This window comes from Macrosteles quadrilineatus, unplaced genomic scaffold, assembly GCF_028750875.1.
Source record: "Macrosteles quadrilineatus isolate MER2022 unplaced genomic scaffold, UCM_ALF_1.0 Scaffold_2__2_contigs__length_208266976, whole genome shotgun sequence".
NCBI classification, from domain to species: domain Eukaryota; kingdom Metazoa; phylum Arthropoda; class Insecta; order Hemiptera; family Cicadellidae; genus Macrosteles; species Macrosteles quadrilineatus.
In genome coordinates, this window is record NW_026542595.1 from 128288536 (window position 1) to 128312132 (window position 23597).

General features: G+C 37.6%; 2 protein-coding genes across 6 annotated transcripts in view; one reads left to right on the plus strand and one right to left on the minus strand.

The window, feature by feature from the left end:
- The window catches only part of LOC128986816 (FAST kinase domain-containing protein 1, mitochondrial-like), a 39255-nt gene extending 34494 nt beyond the window's left edge, over positions 1-4761 (minus strand). For 2 of the 4 annotated variants that reach the window (XR_008490158.1, XM_054407353.1), the window contains exon 1: positions 4596-4754. The gene's annotated coding sequence lies outside the window, so the exon portion shown is untranslated. Of the gene's footprint in view, positions 1-4595 lie in introns of all 4 variants that reach the window. The other 2 variants (XM_054407351.1, XM_054407352.1) reach the window with 2 other exon arrangements.
- An 854-nt stretch (positions 4762-5615) lies between these two features.
- On the plus strand, positions 5616-22488 carry LOC128986323 (uncharacterized). Of its 2 annotated transcripts, XM_054406643.1 has the most exons (14): positions 5616-5729; positions 5950-6076; positions 7102-7371; positions 8323-8565; positions 9339-9541; positions 11544-11832; positions 13691-13840; positions 14224-14316; positions 15545-15723; positions 16370-16577; positions 18626-18738; positions 20612-20786; positions 21782-21968; positions 22227-22488. In XM_054406643.1, the coding sequence occupies exons 2-14, from the start codon at positions 5984-5986 to the stop codon at positions 22406-22408; spliced, it is 2385 nt and encodes a 794-aa protein (XP_054262618.1). In that variant the 5' UTR covers positions 5616-5729; positions 5950-5983; the 3' UTR covers positions 22409-22488. The 2 variants fall into 2 exon arrangements, with proteins under 2 accessions (XP_054262618.1, XP_054262617.1); XM_054406642.1 differs by lacking the exon at positions 5616-5729 and having other exon boundaries at positions 5798-6076.
- The last annotated feature ends 1109 nt before the right edge of the window (positions 22489-23597 follow it).

Here is a 23597-nt window from a genome sequence, read left to right on the forward strand (position 1 = left end):
TCACAACTGCAAGGCAAATTACCGGTCTTAATTCATTATGCTGAAGCAGGAATGCTGCCGTTGAAGTTTTTTTATTACAAATGAAAATTCTGGCTGCATTAAGAACAAGCACATATTTAAATTGTAGATATTTTCTCTCACTCTTACCTTCGTGATATTTTGGATTCAAAATTTCATCAGAAAAGTTCACCAATTCAAACCTGGGCTGGAGATAGGGAGAAAGATAAAAATTCTAGCTTATCCTGATGAAATTGCGCTCATGGCAGAAAATTAAAGTGATTTAAAAGTTTTAGCAGGAACTCACACAAGGAAAGCAAAAGAAATATATGCAGAACAATTAACAAAAATAAAACAAAGTACATCTAATAGTAGGACGAAATATACCCCAAAGAAATCTTCCTCTAATAGTAGAATCCTACTCCTTCCAACGATGTACAGAATTTAAATATCTAGGAATAATTATTGAACTAAATATATTACAGAAGGAACTGAAATTAAATCACGACTGCTCAGTGGTGACAAATGTTACTGGTCCTTGCAAAACCTTTTACCCCTTAACTACTCGCACGGGTTTCAGTAACGTATGTACTCATGGGTGTTTTTGACACCCCATTATTATATATTTGTTATAAATTTTATTAGCACTAATAATTGGTAAATAACATTTTTTGCCATTATTTAAGTTTATTACTGTTCCAATATGAAAGAGTTATTTATTTTAAATTATACAACGTAAAAAAATATATTTCTTTTACCAACTGCAATTTGTGGTGTATTTGGTCAAGTTTTGCATATAAACCATTTTTGTATTAAAAAAATGTGTATTTTGTCATTAAATTGTTTGATATTGAATAACTAGCATATGTACTACCCGGATAATATAACATTTTTAAAAGATTATATTATGTCTGTGGAATGGTTTAAAAGCTATCATTTTGCACTAAAATTTACAACTAAAAAATAGGGTTTTTTGGGGGGAAAATCATAATACAAACAAGTTTTGTGCAAACAAATTTATTTAAACCGGCATGTCAAAAACACTTGTTTATTATTGAAATAAATGTAAATAAACAACTTCCCTTAATTACTTTTAGAGTCATTTGCAAAAAGAAAAAAAACCTTATACAGCAACTTGCACTTTTTACGAAAAACGTAAACACTCACGTGGGGAGATGAAAACACCCCATACTTGGTAATACAAATAATGTAGGCCTATTACCAAGTGAACACTAGCGATCGCACGGGGACTTTGGATCACACCAATAAAATTGCAACTAATGCACAAGTGATCGCGCGGGTTGTCTGAGTATCCCAGAAGAGTTTTGACGTGACTGTACCCCTCGGAGACCGATGGGATACTGACGAAAACCATTTTGACAGGTAGCCTGCACCCTAGCTTGAAGGTACTGAACTACTGGTCTGCGTTGCTAACCTATGTTTGGAAATAACACCAAATTTCGAACGCTAGGGTGTTTTGTACCCCCCCCCCCCCCCGCGAGTACTTAAGGTAAAATTTCATCCAGTAAAACCAAATTCAAAGTCTATAAGACTATACTGCCTATAATTAGGCCTACCTACGGATCTGAAACATGGGTAGGCCTAGTAACCAAACAAGATGAAAAGAAGCTAATAATTTTCTAAAACAAAATTCTCAGACGAATATATGGCCCAATTGAAGAAGAAGGAATTTGGAGGATTAGAACAAATAAAGAATTAGGGCCTATGTCTACAAAGATCCGGATATTACTGCCTTAATTAAAAGCCAAAGACTTCGATGGGCAGGACATGTCTACAGGAGACCTAAAGAGTCAGTCTTAAGAACAGTGACGGATGCTGTACATGTAGGAAGAAGACCTTTAAGATGCCCAAGGCTGCAATGGTGGGACCAAGTCCGGAGGGATATGAGAAGAATGTCCATTACCAGAGGAGTAGATAAAGGACCGAGAAAGATGGCACAGAGCTGTTGAAGAGGCCAAAAACCTGCTGTTGCTAGCTAGGTAAGGTAACTTAAGATATTTCATCAGGCTTTCAATAGAATTAATAGGTAGGCCTACAAAAATTTACTTTCTAAGACAAAAATAAATTTTAATTTTCCATTTAGTTATTACAAAAACCAACACATTTTGTAATTGATAACGTGGATATTTCGATAATTAACCAAAAACTTCGATGTTCCACAAAAAAATCAGTGTCATAACTTAGCCCGCCATCGTTGTGCAAAACATCGATGGAAAAACATTGATGTTTCAAAAATATTGACTATTGATGCTCATTCATAGCCCAGCCATTCTTAATACGAGACGTTACCGACAGACCGCCACCGCCCACCACCGGGCCATGCAGAACGCATCATACCGTGCGTAGCCGAACTGTGTGTGGGAAATTGTTATTTCTATCACTGTCGCTGTAAAAACGTATCGTTTGTAGGTTAAATTTAAATTAATTTAACTGTCATAACCTAACCAAACCAACCAAACTTCCTAGAAATGAAAAAAATCTAGTCAAAAAGTTAATGCCTCCGGTGGGTTTCGAACCGGCTACCTTCAAATTATCAGCCCGGTGCGATATCCACTACAACACCGAGACCAGTGGCTGTACAATGTATCGTTGCGGTAATGGTGTTCGCTCGAGCAGTGGTAGGTGGTGGTGGGCGGTGGCGGTCTGTCGGCAAGGGTTTCTATTCTTAATACATTGGCAAGAACCAAGCCAATTCGGCTGCACTTTACTTGACGTCCTACACTCATTCGAATGAAAATATCGATTAATCGGTTGCTTCGTTCGATATATCGTTTGGTTAGTTAGGTAAGGTTAACCTAACCTAACTAACCAAACGAAATATCGAATGAAAATATCGAATCGAAAAAAACAATCGAATGAGTGTAGGACGTCAAGTAAAGTGCAGCCGCCAATTCCCCTCAATAATCAACTTAACAAGACCATTTAAGTTTTAGTTAACTTCAGGGCCGGTTTAACCCATACGCGAACTACGCGGCCGCATATGGCGCCACGAAAAAGTGGCGCCGTGGCGCCAACGGAACATATTTTTACGTGAACAACGTAATTTTGTTTATTTTTGCTCAGAGTTCAAGTATTCAAAGCACCACAATAAAGGCATTTATTCTGTTTGTACCAACAGCACTTGAAAATGTTGTATATTTGTACAGCAATACAACTCAATATTTGCAGTTTCGATTTGAACTGAGCTGACGCTCGGCAGTCGGCAGCGTCAGCGCCAGCGTTTGCTGGGTTTCATTTCACGAATCACTCATGCTCGAGATAAGCAAGCGCGCAGCGCCACTTGTCACAACAAGAAACTTCCCCTTTCTTTCACTCCTTTCTGCCTCTGATCCTAGAGCAGAGCACTACGTTGGATTGCACTCTTTTAGTTGTATACGTAGGCCCACGATTACTAGAAAAATACCGGTATGGATCATAAACATAAACAAATGACGTTGTTGGCCCGAATCCTATACTAATAGCATTGAACATAACATATGTTTTGGCAGTTCCATTTAAGCAATGTTAAATAATGTTTATTTTCTGGCCAAAAACGTCATTTGTTTATGTTTATGATCCATACCGGTATTTTTCTAGTAATCGGGCGTAGGCCTATACCGTATCGGTATCGTATTGGCATTGTTTTGATGATTCATGATTGTTGATAAGCGAAATATTACGAGTGTTTTAAGTTTAATTTATAATTAGCACATTAAATAAAAAGAAAGTATAAACTGAATGAATGAATGAAACATATTGCGAGCCGAAACTATGAAAACAATGGCAGAAAAAAAGAAACCGTCTGGCACTTATCATAGAAAGCGTAAGGTGAATTTGGAGGAGGAAGAAAAAAAGCCAAATCAATGAGTAGACTATTGTAGAAATCATCTGGTGGCGAGTCCAGTCAGCCCAAAAGAGTCACGATAGAAGACGGCAATGAATGACGTAGGTATTTATTTATTTATTTTCCAAGGAAAGATTAAAACAAGCAGCTGATCACAAACGGCAAACATTACGTCATTGCCGTCTTCTATCGTGACGTCATGCTTGACGAACATTACATTACGGACTGTTTTTTTAGTGTGTCCTTGGTTTTGCTATAGTTTATATGATGAGTAAAAGTGTATAAATGTCACATTTCTGCGAATAATAAACAGTGGTTTATTGCAAGTTAGTATTCTTCTACCTAAACTTAAAAAAAATTCTTCCCAAAATTATTGGGAAAAAATTCACAAATACGGTTAAGTTATGTTCATGGTTTTGGGGGGGGGGGGGGGAATTCTAAGTGGCGCTGATTCGGGTGTTCGCTTAACTCTGAAAAATTCCTAGAACCGGCCCTGGTTAACTTGCCAGTTTTTTCCCCTAGTTAACTTGCCATCATCCATTAGGCCTAACTTAAAAGAAAATTTAAAGTGAATACACCATTAATTGTTGTACCAAATACATAAAAGATACAACCATTGATTAAATCTAATATCAAGCTTATAATGACAACCACGGTGTTTCAGTTTTAAATTTAAAAATAATGGCAATAATTGAGGTTATCTGTTCAAGAACTAAAAATTATTATATTAACAAAGAAAATAACTTAGCCTCACCTAAAACTGGTAAAATATTTCAATGCTTTAAAAATGAAGATTATCCAATTCACTCTTACTTGTAGGAGCCGGAGTATAAACTATAAAAAATAGGTCTATTAATTTGGATGTTTATATGACATAACCTAAAATCCTTCTCTCCAATCTCTCCCCCTACTTATCATTCTCCTCTCCTTGCTCGCTCACTCTTCTGTCTGATCTCACAATTTCTTGAACAAGTTTTTTTTATTTTTTTTTGTTGCCGATGACTATGGCTTTTTAAGAATCCATGCAGCCTCGAGGTACACTAAATGCCAAAATGACTGAATTTTCAGGTTGGTGTGCTCACTCCCGTCAAGGAGCTCCCCTGATAACGCACCAGCATAAATCCTTGAGGAGTATGTTTTATCTATGGTACCAGAACGGGTGGCTGGTTGCCACTACTTCGCAAACCTGCGACAGGACAAGATGCCCAACAGGCCTTTAGGCCAACACACCTCCTCCTGTTGAGGGAAGTGGCAGATTGTTGCCACAAACGAACCCCTCAAATTCGTTTTTTCAACCTTGTTTTATGTTGGTAACGTTTAGTTGGTAGGGTTTAAGAAATATTTTTTCCCTTTATTTTAGGGTTATTTGTGCTTTACTGTTTGGTTAACAAATTAGAATATGAGCTTTTTATGTAATTATATATTTTTATTTAAAAAAAAGTAAAATATGTGAAACAAAAAAAGTAATTATACACAAATTGTCCTCTAGATGAACTTTAAAGAACTAATATTTTAATATTTTAAATTTTATTCATGATCTGAGATGCATGAAGATGATAATCCTAGGTTTGTTTAATATAATTAATTATGTTACGGTAATATAATCCTTGTGAGTTTAATCTAGGGAATGTTCTATAATCAATGATCCTTATTGCTAAACACTAAGGACTCCCTCTTTTGTCTTTTTCAAATCAAGAAGAAGAACACAACATTTAAACTTCAAACTTCTGTTGTTTTGTTTAGCTCTTCTTGCTGGTTGTTAACAAGTTTTGAACTGAAGATCCACACATTGACACTTCCACACGAATTAGAATACTAGAAATTTTTTCAGCTCTGCATGTGCTATTAGCTAAGTTTTATAACTTAAGAATTTTCTTTTGCTATCGAGGTTTGAGAACTTTTTCATAGTTTTAAGTCATTCAACGAAATACAGTATTCTCTAACTGCATGCAAATGTCACACAGGTTTACCGTACTTCTGTGAATCCGATTAGGCCTAAACTTAATTACTAGTTTATATTTCATACTATTGTCTCATGTAAAACAAAGTTTTTGAGTGTGGTAGGGCTATAAAGAGAAATTCATTACTATCATCTTGCGTGGTTCTAGTTTTCCACAGGATATTGTAAAAAAGTGATTTACCATGGATTTAAAGAAGATAGTGAAAGATTTGAATGGTAAAGTGAAACATTTTGATAAAGAAGAAAATAGAAGGGCTCTTATAACAAACCTTCAAGTGAGTAATTAATTTAATAGCTTATATTTATCATCATGACCACTTAAATAGGTACTGGTACTCAGATTTATTAGTTTTAAGTAAGTTAGCCTACCGGTACCTAAACTTTAATTGGTGGAAGAAAGTAAGTCAGTAAATACGCAGAGGGTACGCGTCCGGTAACCGAACGTGGATTAGGCGTCCGGCAGTGACGTCACCGGGTTGTGGGGCCCGGTAAACCATTAGGTACCACAAAGATACGATGTACAGCCATTGGTGTTTGTGGTGTAGTGGATAGAGTACTCGGCTGATATGTACAAGAGGTTAACTTATCTAGATCGAATCCCATCGGTGACACTATCTTTTTGTCAAAGATTTTGTTTAGAGTGTCATTTCTTCTTAACTGTAGTTACATCTTTTGTTAAAGAATTTGAGGTATTTATAATTTTGTTTTATGTTAACCTTCAATAGATTTTTTCATTATCAGCAAGTTTGGTTAGTTAGGTTAGGTTATGACAGTAACTGCCGGACGCCTAATCCACGTCCGGTTACTGGACGTGTATCCTTTGCCTAAGTTAGTAAATATGGTACCGGTAGGCCTACCTCATAAAATCATGGGAATTCTTATGGAAAGAAAAAATTTCTCTCATTAACCCTCAAAGTAGATGGTGCTAATATGAAAATATTATTTTGATCAATCTTGCACAATCTTTTGCAATTTGAATTTTAGATAGGCCTAAGTTAAGTGCAGTTTAAGTTACCCCTATGCATTTAACATGATTCTTGGGTTTAAGTAAACAAACAACTGATTTTAGTCAGCAAAGCTAATAATAAATTGTTAATAGTTAATAGTTGTTAAAAGTTAAATAGTTAATAGGCTAGTTGTTAATAATTGTTGGGTTTTGATTTTTCGAGGATCTTGTTCTGCTCTGCTTCACAGGCCACTAAACTAATTCTACACTCACCCTGCATTCTGTTCGGTAAAATATTTAAAATCAAACGAATCAATGCCTTACTAATTAGCCTAATTGAATATTATTTTCCAGATATTGAGTGGCACAGACGACCTGTCAGTGTTTGAGGCCAGTAGTTACGAGGGGTCAGAGCTGTTTGTCAGTCTTTATGAGCTGCTCACCAACCATTCGTCTGATTCTGAGCTGGTTTGGTGTGTAGTCAGTGTGTTAGGGGTGGCTGTTCATAACCCATGCGCTAGAGCTACCCTCGTCCACACCTACCACTTCATACACCCACTCACCATTCTTCTGGACACTCAACTCACCAGGGAGAAGAAGTCTGCCATACTCAAAATCATACAAGTTAGTACGAAAGTTAAAATTCTTCTGCTGCTACGGTTTTACTTATTCGCTTTTAAAATAAATAGCCTAAATTACCTATGTTAATAGGTACCTACTTCAGTTGTTAAAATAAATTGCTACAGTAGGCCTACCTATTAGCCTACAATAGAGCAATATGCATCCTTATGTGTAGTAAAAAGAGGCTGAACATTCTTGCTACTCCAGATTTCTCCCAAGCTGATATATTATAGTCAGTTAAATTATTACCATTCACCGCCACTTATATGTCACCTTTTTTGTTTCTTTTCAAACACAGTGTTTTGGGTTTTGTACCTTCAAGATTCTGAGAAATCATTCCCATTTCACAAATGAAAGCCGTTTGTATCAGAATGCACTTTCAGTTTTTATTCACATTGGTTATCATGTGAAGCCTACTAAGATTCACAGTGGCGGATTACCCATTAGGCACGATAGGCAACTGCCAAGGGGCCGCAGACAGAAAAATAAAAATAAAATTGTTGTAGTTTGAAAAAGCCAAAAAACTAACAAATTTAAAGCCAGTTTCTTCAAATTTCCGGACCCGCCGTCCACCTGGGGGTAGATTTTGCCACCCTAGTTTAAAGTCTGAAATAACGCCCATGGGGGGGGGGGGGGTTGGCAAGTTTACAATCAATCAATCTTTATTTGCACAAAACATTTACATGATTACACTACAATTAAACTACATGTGCCTAGGGGCCGCTGAGGTCATAATCCGCCACTGAAGATTCATGAAGCAGTGAAAACTTGACTCAGGTTTAAACATGTCTAGGTCCGCATGAAGTATTAAATAACCTACCAAATTAATCAGTGTACGGTATCATAAGTTAATGTGTCAAAGTATTGAACTGTTTTACTTTAGTGGCCGTTGTAATCGTTTAGTTTTTTAGAGTCTACTATATTTTGACATTTGTAATGAAACGTGTGTCCTAGGAGCTGAGTTTTGGAGTAGTGATCAGCTGGCAGGAGGCTCACCTGTCCAAGCTGATTGGAATACTAGTGAGTCTGATGATGGATGAAGATGATCAGCTGACTCCTCTCTCACTAGGGGTGTTGGTAAACCTGCTTCACAACAACAAGCCGGCCATCTACACACTCATGGACTGTGTGGATATCAAAAAGTTGATCCGCAAAGTTGTCAATTTGCACAGAGACAATGTAGAGACTAGTGTGCAGGTATACTATATATTCCAATAGGTATGTTTTCTGTAGGCCTAGTTGATTGATGGTTATCAACAAAGCTTGTTAAACATTTAGCATTAATTTTCCTACTTCTCAAATTTGGATATTTATTTATATATATTTGCCAAGGCTAGTACGTATAAGATATTAGTTTGGTACCTTACAATAATGTCCTTTTCTGTGTGTTTCTTGGTGAGTGCTTCATCTTTAGTTGAATCTTCAGGTTCGATTCATCATTACAATATGTTAAACAAATGAACATAAAGATAGGCTTATAACTTTTTAGAATCATTGTACCGTTATAAAATTCTATTTAACAACAGTTTAAACATTAGAAAGTGTATTGATATTTAAATGCTATGGACAACGATTTTTTATTAGTTTTATTTGTTAGAGTTGGAGTAATGTAAACAAATATTTATGTTTAGTTGTCAGTAAAAACTTAACACATTCGTTTAATAAAACCATCAAATATCGTGCTATATTAGTACGGTAATTAAAATATTTTGTCTTTGTTTATTATATCCTATTACTTGATTGAATGAGGATTGTCAGCAATCCATTGATATCGTGATTAGGGTACTATAACTATAGTATAAATGAGCAAGGCTTTTTGTACTGGAGGGGGAATTTTAGTTACTCTGCCTACCCCTACTTTCATGTTTATGACTTGTTGTCTAATTGCAGGGCCAATTTTTGCATAGTGACCACCATTAGGTTCAGGTTTCCTACAATGTAAGTTGTACATATAAGTATGATTGTTTCAGGTTTGCAAACTTCTCATGGTTCTTGATCATCTCTCCAGCAATGTTCCCGATGCTGAGATATTGACGTTTGTACGAGTGTCTTTTATCAGAATCAGGAAAGCATTTTTGTCTGGCAACTACTACCACATGCGCCACATTGTCCACTTCTTCAGAGATGCGAAAGATAGTAAACATGGCCGAAAAGTCCTCTTGACCTATCCACAGTAAGCCATATATAGTTCAGTTTTTCAATATAACTAGTGCACCTGTTGCTCGAATTCGAGCAATTCCAAAGTATTACAGGCGTTATTTCAAAACGACCAACAGTCATAATTTCCGATGACTTAAAAGATTTGACTCAAAAAAATTTCATCAATCACTCCACTCCAGTAGTTATTGAAACTGAAAACAAACTCACTCTGAAAACGAACGCTCTTGTGTTTACTATGAACAGCTCAACAGCTGTAATTAATACAAATTATTCGTCTGTTTAGTAAACAAAATCCTTTCTTCATAAGAAATACATTGGGATTTTGATGGCCTTTGGGGCAAAGCCCGAGGACTTTTATTGCAGGAATTGGTGAAAGGGGGCGTCTATACAAAAAATACTTAGTTTTGACACATGTTTGTAAAAATCCGTCCATTATTAATGGAGGAGTAGTGTTTCGTAGAAATCACCTTCACGTATTTTATAAGGATAGTTTAGTACCTAATCTTGAAGCAGTGAATAGGTAGATACAGTAAAAGCCCGCTAATCCAGCATCTGATGGTCCGGCACCAGACTTAATATAACAAAAATGTTTTTGAGTGCTATTTTGAGCTATCATATCTCATTTGGAGAGTTGGGAGCTATTAGCAGATGTCGGTTGCACTTGATTGAATTTGTGGTCGTTGTATTTTTTTTATTACAACTAAAATAAGAGAAAGCACAATAAAACCCGAATAAGGGCTGCTCTAAAACTAGCAGTATATTTTCTATTCTCAAAATAACGGCTGTTTTAGAAGAAGTTCATTAATGCGGTATTTTTAATAACCCGGCACCCCCAAAGTCACAAGGGTTATCAAGTGTCTGCTGTAACATGTTTGTTAAATTATTAATCTATTGATAAACGGAGGTCGAAGGCGCGTCAATCACACTGCTGGCTTTTTGTGCTCCTAATGGCGTTCTCCTGAGCCCCCTTTAAACATGAATACTGTAAATGTAAAATTACTCTAAATAATAAGAAAGAATAACAGTAGAGGCGTATACTAATAGTAAACTTAAGTGGTGTTAATCACCAGTCGCTGGTCTCTAGAGCAAATTCTATTTGTCGTCCGCTTCCGCTCTCCTTTCCCCCTCTCCATCACGTACTACAGCACTCACGCTATAGGAAGACCCTCTGTTCTACAACTGCTGTACAAAAATGCTATGTGACCACCACCGGTCGGGTTCTTCCTTGCTCTGTACAGGTACATTTCCACCCCACCATACCAGAGATAAAACCGCACGGTTGTCCCATAAGCTTGTATCCTCTGTATCTTGCTGTATCTGACTCGCGGTCATGGTGCGATTGTCAAAATGACTCGCGATTACGGCGTGATTGTCGGTATGACTCGCGGTCACGGGTCACGGCATGATCTCCGTTATGACTTTGCGGTCACGGCGCGATTGTCGGTATGACTCGTCGGATCAAATCCCGTCCCGAGAACCGGGAATATTTTTTCCCAAAAATGTACCGATATTTTGGGACCCGTCCATCCCTATTACCAATTGAGCTGCTAGGTGCGTCTTTTGGCCCAAATATGAGGATGCATGTAGAATGAATTGAGATGCCTTGTATAGCTTTGTTACTGCCTTAGACCAGCTGTTTTATTAACCAGGAACATTTATTAAAATCCTTATGATCAAGGACAGCTGGGTCCAGTTTAGAACTATCAAAAAGCTACTAACCTTTCTCAGGATTGAACCAGCAACGTTTTGACTACCAGGCAAGCACTATAACCACTCAGCTACCCAGCTGTATTTGAAGGATACCACTCAGATTAGTGGAATGGTTGTTATTGGGCGCTTCCACATCTCGCTTGGCACAATCTATAAGCTACCTGAACTTGGTCCCTTTTCAAAAATTTGCAATCAGTCACTTTGCCTTTTTTTAAATTTTGTTTTAACTAAAATATCTATCTTTAAGAAACTAATATAACTTAAACTTTTTTAGAAAACTTATGCCACTTTTCTATGTTAAATAGCTACCCAGAAGAGATCAACAAGTTGATGGAAGCTGTCAAGAGCCGAGAGTCAGCAGATTGGCAGTGTGCCCAGCAGATGGTGGAGTTTCTGCTACAGTTGGTAGACCTGGAGATGCCAGCTGTCACAGCTATGTTCACCTTTTTGGCCCAGGTGTTGCTGAGGTTGGTATCAGTGGACAACGTCGCCCCAGCTGTTCTGCAGCTATTCTCTGTGATGCTGCGTCAGTCTCGCAACAAAGACGAGCAGGAGTATAAACGTATTACCTCTTGTTTAGGAACTCAGCTTCAGGTAATTGTGTGGTATGATTACAATTAGCAAGTAGTTTTAAACTAGTAAATGTAATTTATAACCAGTCAATATGAATTAAATATGGTTGGAAGTTTTTGAAAGAGAAAAATATTTTGGTTGAAACAAAAACAGAAGTATCTTTCTGGATGGGCTTCCACAGTCACTTACTGTAGAATAGTGGTCTTCTGGTGACGTCCATGTCAAAATCTCACTACTATCACTCTCCGACGTTTCGACTTCGATGTAGAGCGCCACCCTCAGGGTGACTTGACAAATCAAGTCATGTTGTAGATAAACTTGCTACCATACCCATGCATCGCAACGGGAAGGGAACACTAAAGATAAAAACAATTATTATGTTCTATAGTTCTGCTGTATGAAAAGCTATTAACTCATGTATAAATGTCCACAATTTTGATAAAGCACAAAAAAATTTGTGTGGTTTATTTCAATTTGGCAATTCTAATATTAAGTGTATTCATAAGAATAACATAGGAACTATGCAAGCCGTTAGGGTAGAGCCCTAGGAGAGTTTTAAAATAAAAAATTACTATGTCGATCAAGCCTATGGTAGGCCTACATTGGCTCTATTCATGGGAAAAATCATTGGTTTAAGTAGTTTTCATGTTATTGAAGTACTCCAAACTCTCACATGTACAATATTAGTTCCTTCCATCCAAATCTTTGTCTTGGTCATACTGCACTAAAAGTATTAACAAGCTACTCTGTTTCCCAGACATAATTTTTGGGGAAAACAAACATACAAATACAGGGAGCGGCAAAATGATCTGACAGTTTTCTTTGCCGCCTTTTCGAGTGAGTGGTGGAGGGTGTTGGAAATAGGGGCATTCCAAAGCCTACCTGCAGACAATCCCAACTCGAAACACCATTTTACTGTAGGTGGGTAACATTAGAGCTACTATAGGTCGGCCGCTTAGAAAACGACCTCCTCCAGCATTGGTTTAGCATTAGCGCGCAGGTCGTTTTCTACGCGGCCGAACTATAGTTCAGCATTGAAACTGAAATCAACAAAGGTCAACCCAGACGCCAGAGAATATCAAGAGAGTGAGGAAGACTGTGTGGTGTTGTTGAAAGTGTGCTTCAATAATGACAATTTTGTCACTTTTGAGCAAATCAATCACTTGTTCTAAAAATGAGTTATTTTTTGCCTAACCACTGGGCTTCAACTGTTGCACTATTGCCATTTTGTATGGATGAAAATGCAGTTTGTATCATAATATTCTTTTACCGAGCGGCCAGACATGTGCAGAGCTGAAGCTTGTTTGCATGTAGGCCGCAGAGGACTAGCTTTCACAGCTTCTCTCACTCTCTCGACGTTCTCTGGCGTCCGGGCTTGGACGGCCTGTTGATTTTTGTTTCAATGAATTAGTATTAAGTCACCCACCCACAGCAAAATTGTGTTTCGAGTTGGGACTTTTCCTCTTGGACCCGCATTGAAACGTCTACGGAACTGCCGCTGAACAGCTACAAACTTTGAAACTTTTAACTGAATTGCAACTTTTAAAAACACTTCCCCTACAATCGCACAGTGTTCAGCGGTCCACAGCTCCATGGTTTAATAAAAATATCCGCACATAGGCTTTGGAATGCCCTTATTCCCAACATTTTCCACCACTCACTTGCTCGACAGGGCGGCAAAAAAAACCGTTAGATCATTTTGCAGCTCCCTGTACAATAAATTTTGAAAAAAATCAAGTTAATTATACAAAGTATTTGTTCTTAGTTTAAGATGATAAATAAATAATGTTTGCAAACAATATTGTTAGGCCTATTCTAAACAATATTATTCTGTAGATTTTCTTTTTTCCATTGGTCAAATGCTGTTATAATTTTCCAGATGTTCATCGAGATCTTACACACCAACTGCAAGGCTGATACAAGCAAAGCGTCAGTGAGGGATTTGTTGGTTGGCTTGTTTCATCTGTTCCATGAACTGAATGAAAACTCTGCCTTCTGTAGTCTCATTGCTACTCAAGTAGACAAGGAGGTTATTATCAATTCAAATCAAATTCTCTTTATTCAGTCACAGTACAAATCATACTGTGAATAGTGTAAAAATTGTTGTATTGTAAAAAAAATAGTATAAGAAAAGTGTTAAAAAAATTGAAAAACAATTATTATCTTATAAAAGAAAATTGAAGTAGAGTAAGTAGGCCTAAAAATAAATGAAATAATCTTCTTTTTTACCCATAATTTATGTAACATTTCTTAAATTCCAAAATTCATCCCAATAATCGCCTGGGAAGGTGTTAATGCATGAAATCGTGAGTTGGATAAGCCTCCCATGGGAACTCTCATACTTGTACCTTAAACACATACTTCCCAGCCTCGTAGCTTAAATACTATTTCATAATATTTAACTTTTCACAGCTTGTCAAGAACCTTCTACTTCCCCTAGTCACTTTGAACCCCAGTGATGAAAACCAGCTGTTCCATCATCCCCTCACAGAGCTGTGTGTGGAGGTAGGTTTAGTTGACTTACTTTTATTGCTAAAGAATTTAACCTCCAGAAAAAATCCATCGTGTTATCAGTTTCAATATGCCGGTGTTTTACATAGTTTTTTTAGCCTAATACTATCAGTACAAAAATGTAAATACTATTTGTAAAGGATAAATAACCTTACTTGCTTCTTCGCAACCTGATTGCCAAAGTAATGCTTTCTAAGTTGTCTTTTTGGTGACCAGTTTAGGCATATTTAAGATGTCATTGTCAAGGGACGGTGGCGTCGTCCTGTAATCCAGCTACTAGGAGGTCACGAATTGTGGATATTTATAGGCATGCACTATGAATACAATACTCCCTGGTGTGGATTCATGTCTGCACTAGTTAGTACTATACGCAGTACTATCCTGATAATTAGACCAATTTGTTAATACCAAGGCAAAAATGAGGTTTGGATTCCACTATAAACTCTAGGTCCCTTAGTTGCCATTAGCTGTATGGGGCTATTAATTAACAGCTATGTCTAAGGAATATGTCGGCCTTAGTCACTAACAAGACTACAAGATCGCACCACTCATCCTACACTCATCTCGATTCATACTTGGCTTAAAATACCTACTTTGTATGGTCCCCATTCCATTGAAAAGTAAAGTAAAGGGTTATGACAAAAGGTTTTCACTTTTGTGAAGGTGGAGGATGTAAAGGTTGATTGGTACTTCATGATAGTTTCAGTTTCCTTATTACCAGTGCATATATTTAAAATGGTATAGATATAAATACCGAAGTTGGAGTGTAGGAGGTGGGCTAAACTGAAAGAGACATCACTGTATACCTAGTGGCAGCCATCTTTCCTCGTGAGACTTGTTGCGGTGTTATTATCTTTGGTTTCTTTCTTGTATAAAATCTGCAGATGTGACATGTCGGGATGGTCGCCACTGCCAGGTATGCAAGGGATGTCATCACTCAGTCTGATCTACCTACAGTACCGTAATTCTTAAAATTGCATCAAACCGTTTTTGGCATTGAATTGCTGCCATCCTCAGAGTCAAATATTTTAGTCATTTTCTGCTGATGACTTTAACTTACATTTCTAAAAAACATGAAAAGTACATAATATAATACAGAAACACAAACAATACCGAAACAAAAGATGTTAACTTTTAACAATGAGCTGATTTATTTGGATGCAAACCAAATTTGACCCTAAATTTCAGCTATTTTCTAAACTTTTTACATTTTCTTTTGCAGGTTTTAGGTTTTCTGTCAGAGCTGAGTTTGGATGACAAGGAGTGGTTATTTTTATATTCAGAGCTCTTGCAAAAAAAGCAGATACTAAAAATATTAGCTATTGCCCTCTATTCTGGAACCTATGAAGTGAAGAAACAAATCCTGTATCTAGCTGGCACAACAAGCTTCTCAAGCGACTGGTAAGTAAACATACTAAGTTGTTTGATTAAATGATTATAAAAGTGTGCAGTAAGCTTCAAATATTGAAAACACTTACTTAACTTCATTTTGACACCCTCCTTGTAGATTTTGTAGATTTTTTGCGATTAAACTTTGTGTTGAAACTGGAATCAGGGAAATATTTACAAATTGTATTCTAAACCATTAAAACTTAAATGCAAACAATTACAGCATTCATACAACCCTATAGTCAGTGGAAAAACTGCCTTTGAACTTTTAAAACAGTACGGTAATAGAAAATTCAATAGCACTGACTTCTTTGGTTGAATCGGTAATACTATACAGCAAGGCAAGGACTGATTAACATTAAACTAAAACTAAACTTAAACTAAAACTGATTAACTACCATCCTTGGCACTATTCAGACAGTGATTCCCTTCATCCAATACATGGATTGTACATAAGCAAGAGAATTTACAAGTCAACTAAATACTGATGACAAGTCAATTTATATACTTGATTAGGCTATTGCTTACAATGCCTATCAGTTTATTATATGACGATGACAATTCAATAGGTTTTGTTTTGTGAGGAATTTGTTTTGTATTATGTAGACTTGTGGAATTTTTGTATGGATTTTTCATTACAAAAGTTTATTATTTTCAGCTTGACTGGAATGTCCAAGTATCTTGCTGATCTTAATCAACTATTTTTACTGCCATCACCTCCCCCCAGAAACCCTCGCCCGGATTTGATTACCGACACTCCAAGCCCAACAACACAGATTGATTTTGCTCCGAGGTTTAGCAAAGGACAAAGTGAAAGTTTGAATAGTTTAATCCAGAAATTAGAAGATTTGATTGCAAAAAATAAGGTAAGATTAAAACAAATGTAGCCGTTATTTTAAACTTTTAAAGCATTAGTACCCCTTTATATACATCAATGAGACAAAATGTAATTTAAGTAAAAGTAACAAATTACAAGACTATATCGTCAATGAATGCAAACCCTTTAAGAAGCAAAATGCTTATGGGGAATTAGTCAGACTGATATTTTGTTGCTGAAATGAGCTTCGCGCGGCCGCCGCTAGGATCGTTCGCGCGGCAGCGCATCTCTCTCTCTCTCTAAGCCGATTCTTTGTCTCACTCAGTAAGCTGACTTGGCCGTGAACTTGCGATAGTCTACCTAGCGGCCCCGTTAGCTCACGGGGACACTCTAGGTGAACGGAAACTTCCGCAGTGTGAGGGTAACGGTCGGTGGTCACACTCCATTAGCCTATCCCTGTCTCTGAGCCCGGTGGGTATGGTTATCTAGAGTGTGGGGGGTTTTTCCTGGAACCTTAATTGAGTTAAGGGTGTCGCCACCTTTGGTGGATAGGTTCATCCGGGAGGGTCCCACTTCTATACCTGCCTCCTTTTGGGAAACCCTGATGGTCTGGCAGTGATGTTGGGCTAGATGGGCAAACGAAGTAGATCGGGTGCTGGGATCAAGCCCGCTAGGGGTATCTGGGGATCTTTTGCCCTGGTTATCCCTGGTTTCCCAGTGAATGGGTTGGCCTCGATCGGGTAGTGGTGTAAATGGGTGGTTGGATCCCCTTCCTCCTGGCTTTGATGGCGGGTTTCGGCCTGTCAGGGATCAGATAGGTCCCGAATGTTGCTTGCACTGTGTTGCATTCAGGGCATTCCATTATGGTCCTTCAGGGTTTCGGCCTTGGTGGAACCCATTTGGAGTGTACGTGCGACCAAGTAACCGGTATCCCTGGTTAGGATTGAGGGGTAACCCTCTTTCCGAAGGGTTGCTTCGGCAGCCGGTGAGCTTGATGGCCTTAAGTCATCCACCCATGGTGTGTTAAAGGTTGGTGCGCAAGCTCCAGCCGACACTATGGGGCCCGGGTTATGTTTAATTATGGGTACCGGGTAGCCGTCGGGGTGCTTTGGCTCCTTCGACAAAAGAATAAATGAAAGAAGAATGAAGTCTACCTAGCGGCCCCCACGAGAACTATCCAAAATTAAAATAATTATTCTCAGACTGAATATTTAAAAACGACATTGCGCTTCTTAAAGGGTTTGTATTTATTGACATTGTTCAACTTTTGATAGCTCTGCTTAACATCCTTGTCAAATATTACACACCCTGCCACTCTATATTACCAGCTGTTATTTACAATTTGTTTATTATAATGGGATGCGGGCATTGCTATTGTGCCAAAAATATTCTATTTCACCCATTGCCTGAAGGGTCAGTCATCATATAGGGTAGATCACACTCATATTAATACAATTTGTACAAATAGGAAGGATTGGACGATTTGGTTGCAAATTTGCTTCTTAAAGGGTTTGCCAATGCACCTATTCACCTAGTCATGTATGGAATGTTTTGTGCAAATAAAGTATGTCTATGTCTAAAAACATTATTCCTAGAGTGGCAGTAGTGTAGAAACACAATTAAATAGACAATTTTCTTTAGCTTAGTAGTCACTAATGTTTACAATTGATCAAATGCTACCAGTTTGTTGTTTAAGGGATTTCTGACTTCTTTACTGTGACAAATGTCCTTAATAACAGGCGCTTTTCCCAGTTATTGATTGATTCAGGATTCAGTCTTTACCCATATCTTATGTAAGGGTTTTGTTGAAGTTGTTTTGTTGCATACAATTAGACCAAAGTCTCTATTCCAAAGTAAATAGGCCTTTACCCTGTTTTTACCATACAAATGTTAGCCAAAAATGCAGTAAAATTGCATACAAAAATAACAAATTATTTGCTATGAGTGAAAATTGAGGTTTTCTGCTGCAAGAGTATTTATTTAAATACAGAAACCTTTTTTCCCCCAATAGGTGGTACGGGTTAGTGCTATTCAGACTCTGGTGTACTGTATACCTTTTGAAGTGTGGTGTTTTATTTATAAATGATGTTTGTTTAGATACAAGACTTGTCACTGGCTGGTATAATCGAGCTGTACAACTATAAGCTGACTGAGGTACAGAGGGCAGAAAGATCCCTGCAGAGTAGTTTGGAGGCGGCCGACAAACACAGGTACAGCTTTAACTCTTGAAGCCCCCGGGATTTGTTGAATTAGTTATGCCTATTTTTTATATGTTTTCCTTCATCTTAGGAACAATAAAACAGAAAACACAATAATCAAAACTTGTAAAACAGGTTTGTATACTCACAGTAGAATTAGGGGGAAATACCCTAATGACATCTGAGGGGATATAAAAAAAAAAAAATCACCCGTACTGATATATACACCCAAGTCGTTATATTCACATTTAGGCTATTGTCCTACCTAGCTGGTTTGGTGGGTAACGATGATCATGTCTCTGTAATCACAGGAGATGAGGATGAGGATGTGTTTTGGCAGTCGAGATAATGGTGTGTGTTCCCTGCATTTGCAGGAGGTTTTCAGAATTTTGCTGCTTTGGAATGTGCTGATAATGATATCCGTGCGGTTGCGTGAAACGATAGCAGTTCAGTAAAGACTGAAAATTAGTCCCTTCACAAGAAGGAAAAAACTGGAAGGGATTGGCCCTCTAAGACTACAGTGTAAGGAAATATCGTTGCAAAACCAGTTGAAGTATTTTGGAGTAATACTAGTCAGATCACTTTACTTGGGACTGCACCTTCAAAGAGTCATTTACCGGGATAAGTGGTCCCTCATGGCATGCAGGCGATTGGTGGATATATCCGTAGTCCAGCCTGCCATAGCACACGGTTCGCTTCTATGGTGGACCAAGGTTGAGTGTGTTGCAGCGATGAAAGGTTTGGTTCAAAGACTTGCTGGCCTCATCATCATTGGGGCAAGGATGAGATGTCCTTGACTGTTTACTGGACCTTCTACCCAGTGACATCTTCATTAGTGTAGTAGCTAGGAAGAAAACCCTCCACATGAGATGCAAAAACTTAAGGCTAACCACAGGTATGATTTGGGCTCACTCCAAAATCGTTCAGGTGGTACATAAAAAAGTACTGGATATGCCAGCAGATCACATGTCCGAAAAATACTCCTTTGTCAAGCCATTATATCAACAAGGTAAAAAAAGGCTTGTGGGGAAGCAAGCCTGCAAGTGGTGAGGATTGCAACTTCAAGGAAGGAGGAACAGGTTAACAGGTTGATTCTTTGTTGGCTGCTTGGTCACTCTGGTTTAGAAGTTACCATGCTGGTGACAAACTTTGTCTGGTCCCTTCTGTGGCATCTCAGGTAAGTATATGTGGACCATCAAATTCGAGGCTACAGAGAAAGACCTAGGAGTTAGGCTAATTCACTTATTTTAAAAGTAAGTAAGCTCACTTTTCACATACCTTCAAAACAGGTTGCCTCAGATACCCTGAAGTTGGATAGGAGAAGAATCAGAAAACAATATGACTGATTAACGGAATGAACTGTTAAGAAAGCATCTGCATTGTCTGGGTTAGTATGATGTTGCCCCACTATGCAGGAAATGTGGCAGGTTCAAAAAGACTACTTGAAGATCACCTGCTTCCTGCGAAGTCACCTTCCTAAAGAAACAGACGGGTAGAATGTATCATGTGTCTGGACATTGAAGATCCCTGAATACATCAACTGACTGGGTGTGCAACCATTTGACAAAACCGGATGAAGCGCATTGAGGCTTCGGCATGCTCCTTTTCCTTATGTTCTTTTGCAAGGAAAATCCAGTCCCATTCCTGTCCCAAAAGTCTTTTAAATAAAAGTCCTGTCCTGTCAGGAAATTAAGTAAAATTCCATCCATAATTAGTGTTATAAGGTCAGTGAATACAACATAAAATTGTTAATTGACAGAATCAAACTCTGTATGTGGCTCAATTAAACTACGGTTCTTTTTTGTTGTAAAACAGGCTACACCTAAACATGCTTATAGGATGTCTAGTACTCTCCTAAGTCCACCTAACACTTTGTCTGTCCCAGGACCCAGCTGTCTCATAGAGTAGCACAGCTGTCTGCAGAGACTGGTCGACTACATCAGCTGTTATACTCCAGCCATCAGAGTGTAGAGAGTTGTCAGTCAGAGTCAGAGTTGTTGAGAGAGCAGCTACGAGCGGCCCAAGAGTCTGCCAGCTCATCACACATCAAGTTCAAACAGGTAAACGTTTCAAATTGTGCATATTTTACTAGATATGAAATTTTGTTTAGATTAGCGATCAATAGGGGTCTGCGAGTGTGCAATATCTTTGGGTCGGACCAACTGTTATCCCAAGAGATCAGTTTGGCACAGAATCAATGTTTGGGCCGAATCCAGGTAGGGCTTCACTCGACACTCCTCTGATTACAAAACTCTTTTATTTTTGAGATAGCAAAAAGCATTTGCGAGGATGTGCAATCATAAATTGACGATTTCGCCACAGTCGCAGGTGATATTCACGGTTTGGCTTCAACGGAGGGAGACGATGATGATGTCGCTGTGACCGCAGAAGATGTTCACGATTTCTTCGTGATATATCAGAAGATGTTTAAAATTTTGCTGTAACTGTGGAAGATGTTTTAGATTTTGCTGCAAACGCAGAAGATGTTCATGATTGCACCACAGTATGAAGATCATGAACAATATCATCTATAAACCGATTGTAATATTGCAGCAGATCCCTAGCGATCGAACATTTTATTTTTGTCTTCTTGCTTTGCTTATTTATTGGCCTATTGTTTTTAAATCTTTTTTTATCTGATATTGAGGTTTTGTAGGAGGTGGTACCGGGTAGTAAATAATCTAATGTGTTTCTCTTCTCTTTAGTACCATACATGAGTAAATAATACTAATGATTGAGTAATTAAAATGAAGTAACATCTAACAATATTCAAAAATGACTTCTGGATATACATACAGTATAGAATATCTCTGTATTAAGTTGTACTTTTAGACCAGTAGATTTTGTATAATAGAAAGATGGACAGACTCCATCTTACTTATATTGATTACTGTGTCCAAATGTGTTATGGTCAATTCCGCTTTTAATTCTTTTGTGAAATATCAAGTAGAAGGATGCATGCATGATCGAGTTTTATATTTTTATCTTTTTAACGATAAAATCTTTGTGTATATTTCCAAACAAAGTCTATTCTAAGAGCGTATTAATTTTACAGCTAAAACAAGACGTCAGCTCAAAAAGCATGATTATTAAAGAACAGAGCGAAGAAATATCTAAAATGAAGAGAGTTATTGAAGATCAAGAAAAGAGATGTGAAACACTGGACCAAAAGACAGCAGATTTGGAGAAAAAGTCAGAAGTTTTGAAACAGACCCTTCAAAACCTCGAAGCAGAAAAATCAGGTAGTTTTAAATACTTATTTTATTTTTATATATATAAAACAAAAATGGTCGCTATGCCCATAGGGAACTCACACAAGTGGTTCCTAAAATTATATTATGTCCCTTGTTAAAAAAAGCACAAAGAGCACTCTAAATGGTAGTTTATAATCAGGATTACTATTGAGTTCTACTTAACTAGAAATTACTAGTTAACCTTTTTGTGATATAATTTTTTTATAGTTTACCTGACTCTCTCACAATAACTTTTGATGATTTCAGATCTTCAGGCAGCTAACACTAAAATGTTAGGCCTTATAAAAGGGCTGGAAAAAACAATCAAAGAAAAAGAAAAAGAGGTCGGTGATCTGGAGAAACGTCTTGCTGAGAAAGAAAAAGATTTGCAGGAGTCAGAAAGAACCAGAAAATTGATATTTGATATTGTTGGAGGAAAGAAAAAATAACTTAGTGTTTTAACTTCATCATAAATAATTCTCTTTTATACTTTTGGTAAAAAGCTAATTATTGTTCATATCATGTTATATATTCAATTTTGTATAATATAAATATTTTTATAATATTTCACTGTGGTTGAGTTTCTTGTAAGAATTCCCATTTTGGATTTTAAAAACATATTTCTCCCCTTTTAGGATTTTTTGCCGTTTTCCAAAAATGATTTGATAACCTTTTCTGAAGGTTGTTTTCAAAAAAAATTATACGATTGATAAACAATACCCAGGAGATGAAGTTAAAAATAGGTCAAGGAACTCCGTGTTAGGTACAAAAGTGTACCTATCTTATCTACTCCTCAAATCCACTTTCTCTGTGCAGTAAATAAATATCTTAGGGAGATAGTCAAGCTATCTGTATCAACATCTTTACGACTCTCACTGAGTACATTTTACTTTTCTGTACCTTCACGCTTCCATTAACATGTGTTGGTATTTTGCCTTGATGATCTGGATTTTCTCTTGTCAAATTAGTTGTAAAAAGCTAAAGAAGCAACTTAAAAGTAAAGAAGAGTTGCACAAGTCCTGGTGACATCTAGTATCACTGAGTCTGCCATTTGAAACCCAGTAGAACTCACCATATTGATTAGGGCTCTGGTTGATCCAGATTTGTTGAAATTCAAGTAATGAATTGGGTATACCTCAAGGAGTGCAGGGCCGAGTGCCGTTTGTCTATACACTTTGACGAGGGCCATTTTACAGCATGAGGTTTGGCAGGGCGAGTGCCGGCCAGGTATCAATGACCAGTGCCATGGTGCAGCAGGTATGGGGGTGGAAAGATCAACCAGGGGGTGAGCAAAATTTGTTTTAGGGATAAAATTAAACTGTTATAACCTAAGTAAAACTTGCTGATTATTAAACAAATTGAATGAATGTTTACTAATCGAATCTATATTAATTCTCAATTGATATCAGGGTAGCCCAGTTAAGAAACTGTACCTGGTAGTTGATAAGCTCGGATTACTCCTGGTCTCCGTTACATCCTGCCCACTCCACCCCCTTCCACTAATAACCCCCCTGAATCACGCTTACGCTCTGGGGAGTCAAATGGCACTCGGGCCTAAATGACGGTTTTGACAGTTTATAACCCCCACTGCAAAGAATAGACCCCCGTTTCCTACCTCAGGAGTTACCCTAAGCAAAA

What these genes read in the sequence shown, in the direction of transcription:
- LOC128986323 (XM_054406643.1), top strand. Translation starts at nt 5,984, where the DNA reads ATGGATTTAAAGAAGATAGTGAAAGATTTGAATGGTAAAGTGAAACAT. An exon ending in GTTTAGGAACTCAGCTTCAG is followed by an intron (nt 11,833 to 13,690) that starts GTAATTGTGTGG and finishes ATAATTTTCCAG; the next exon opens with ATGTTCATCGAGATCTTACA. An exon ending in ATTTGATTGCAAAAAATAAG is followed by an intron (nt 16,578 to 18,625) that starts GTAAGATTAAAA and finishes ATGTTTGTTTAG; the next exon opens with ATACAAGACTTGTCACTGGC.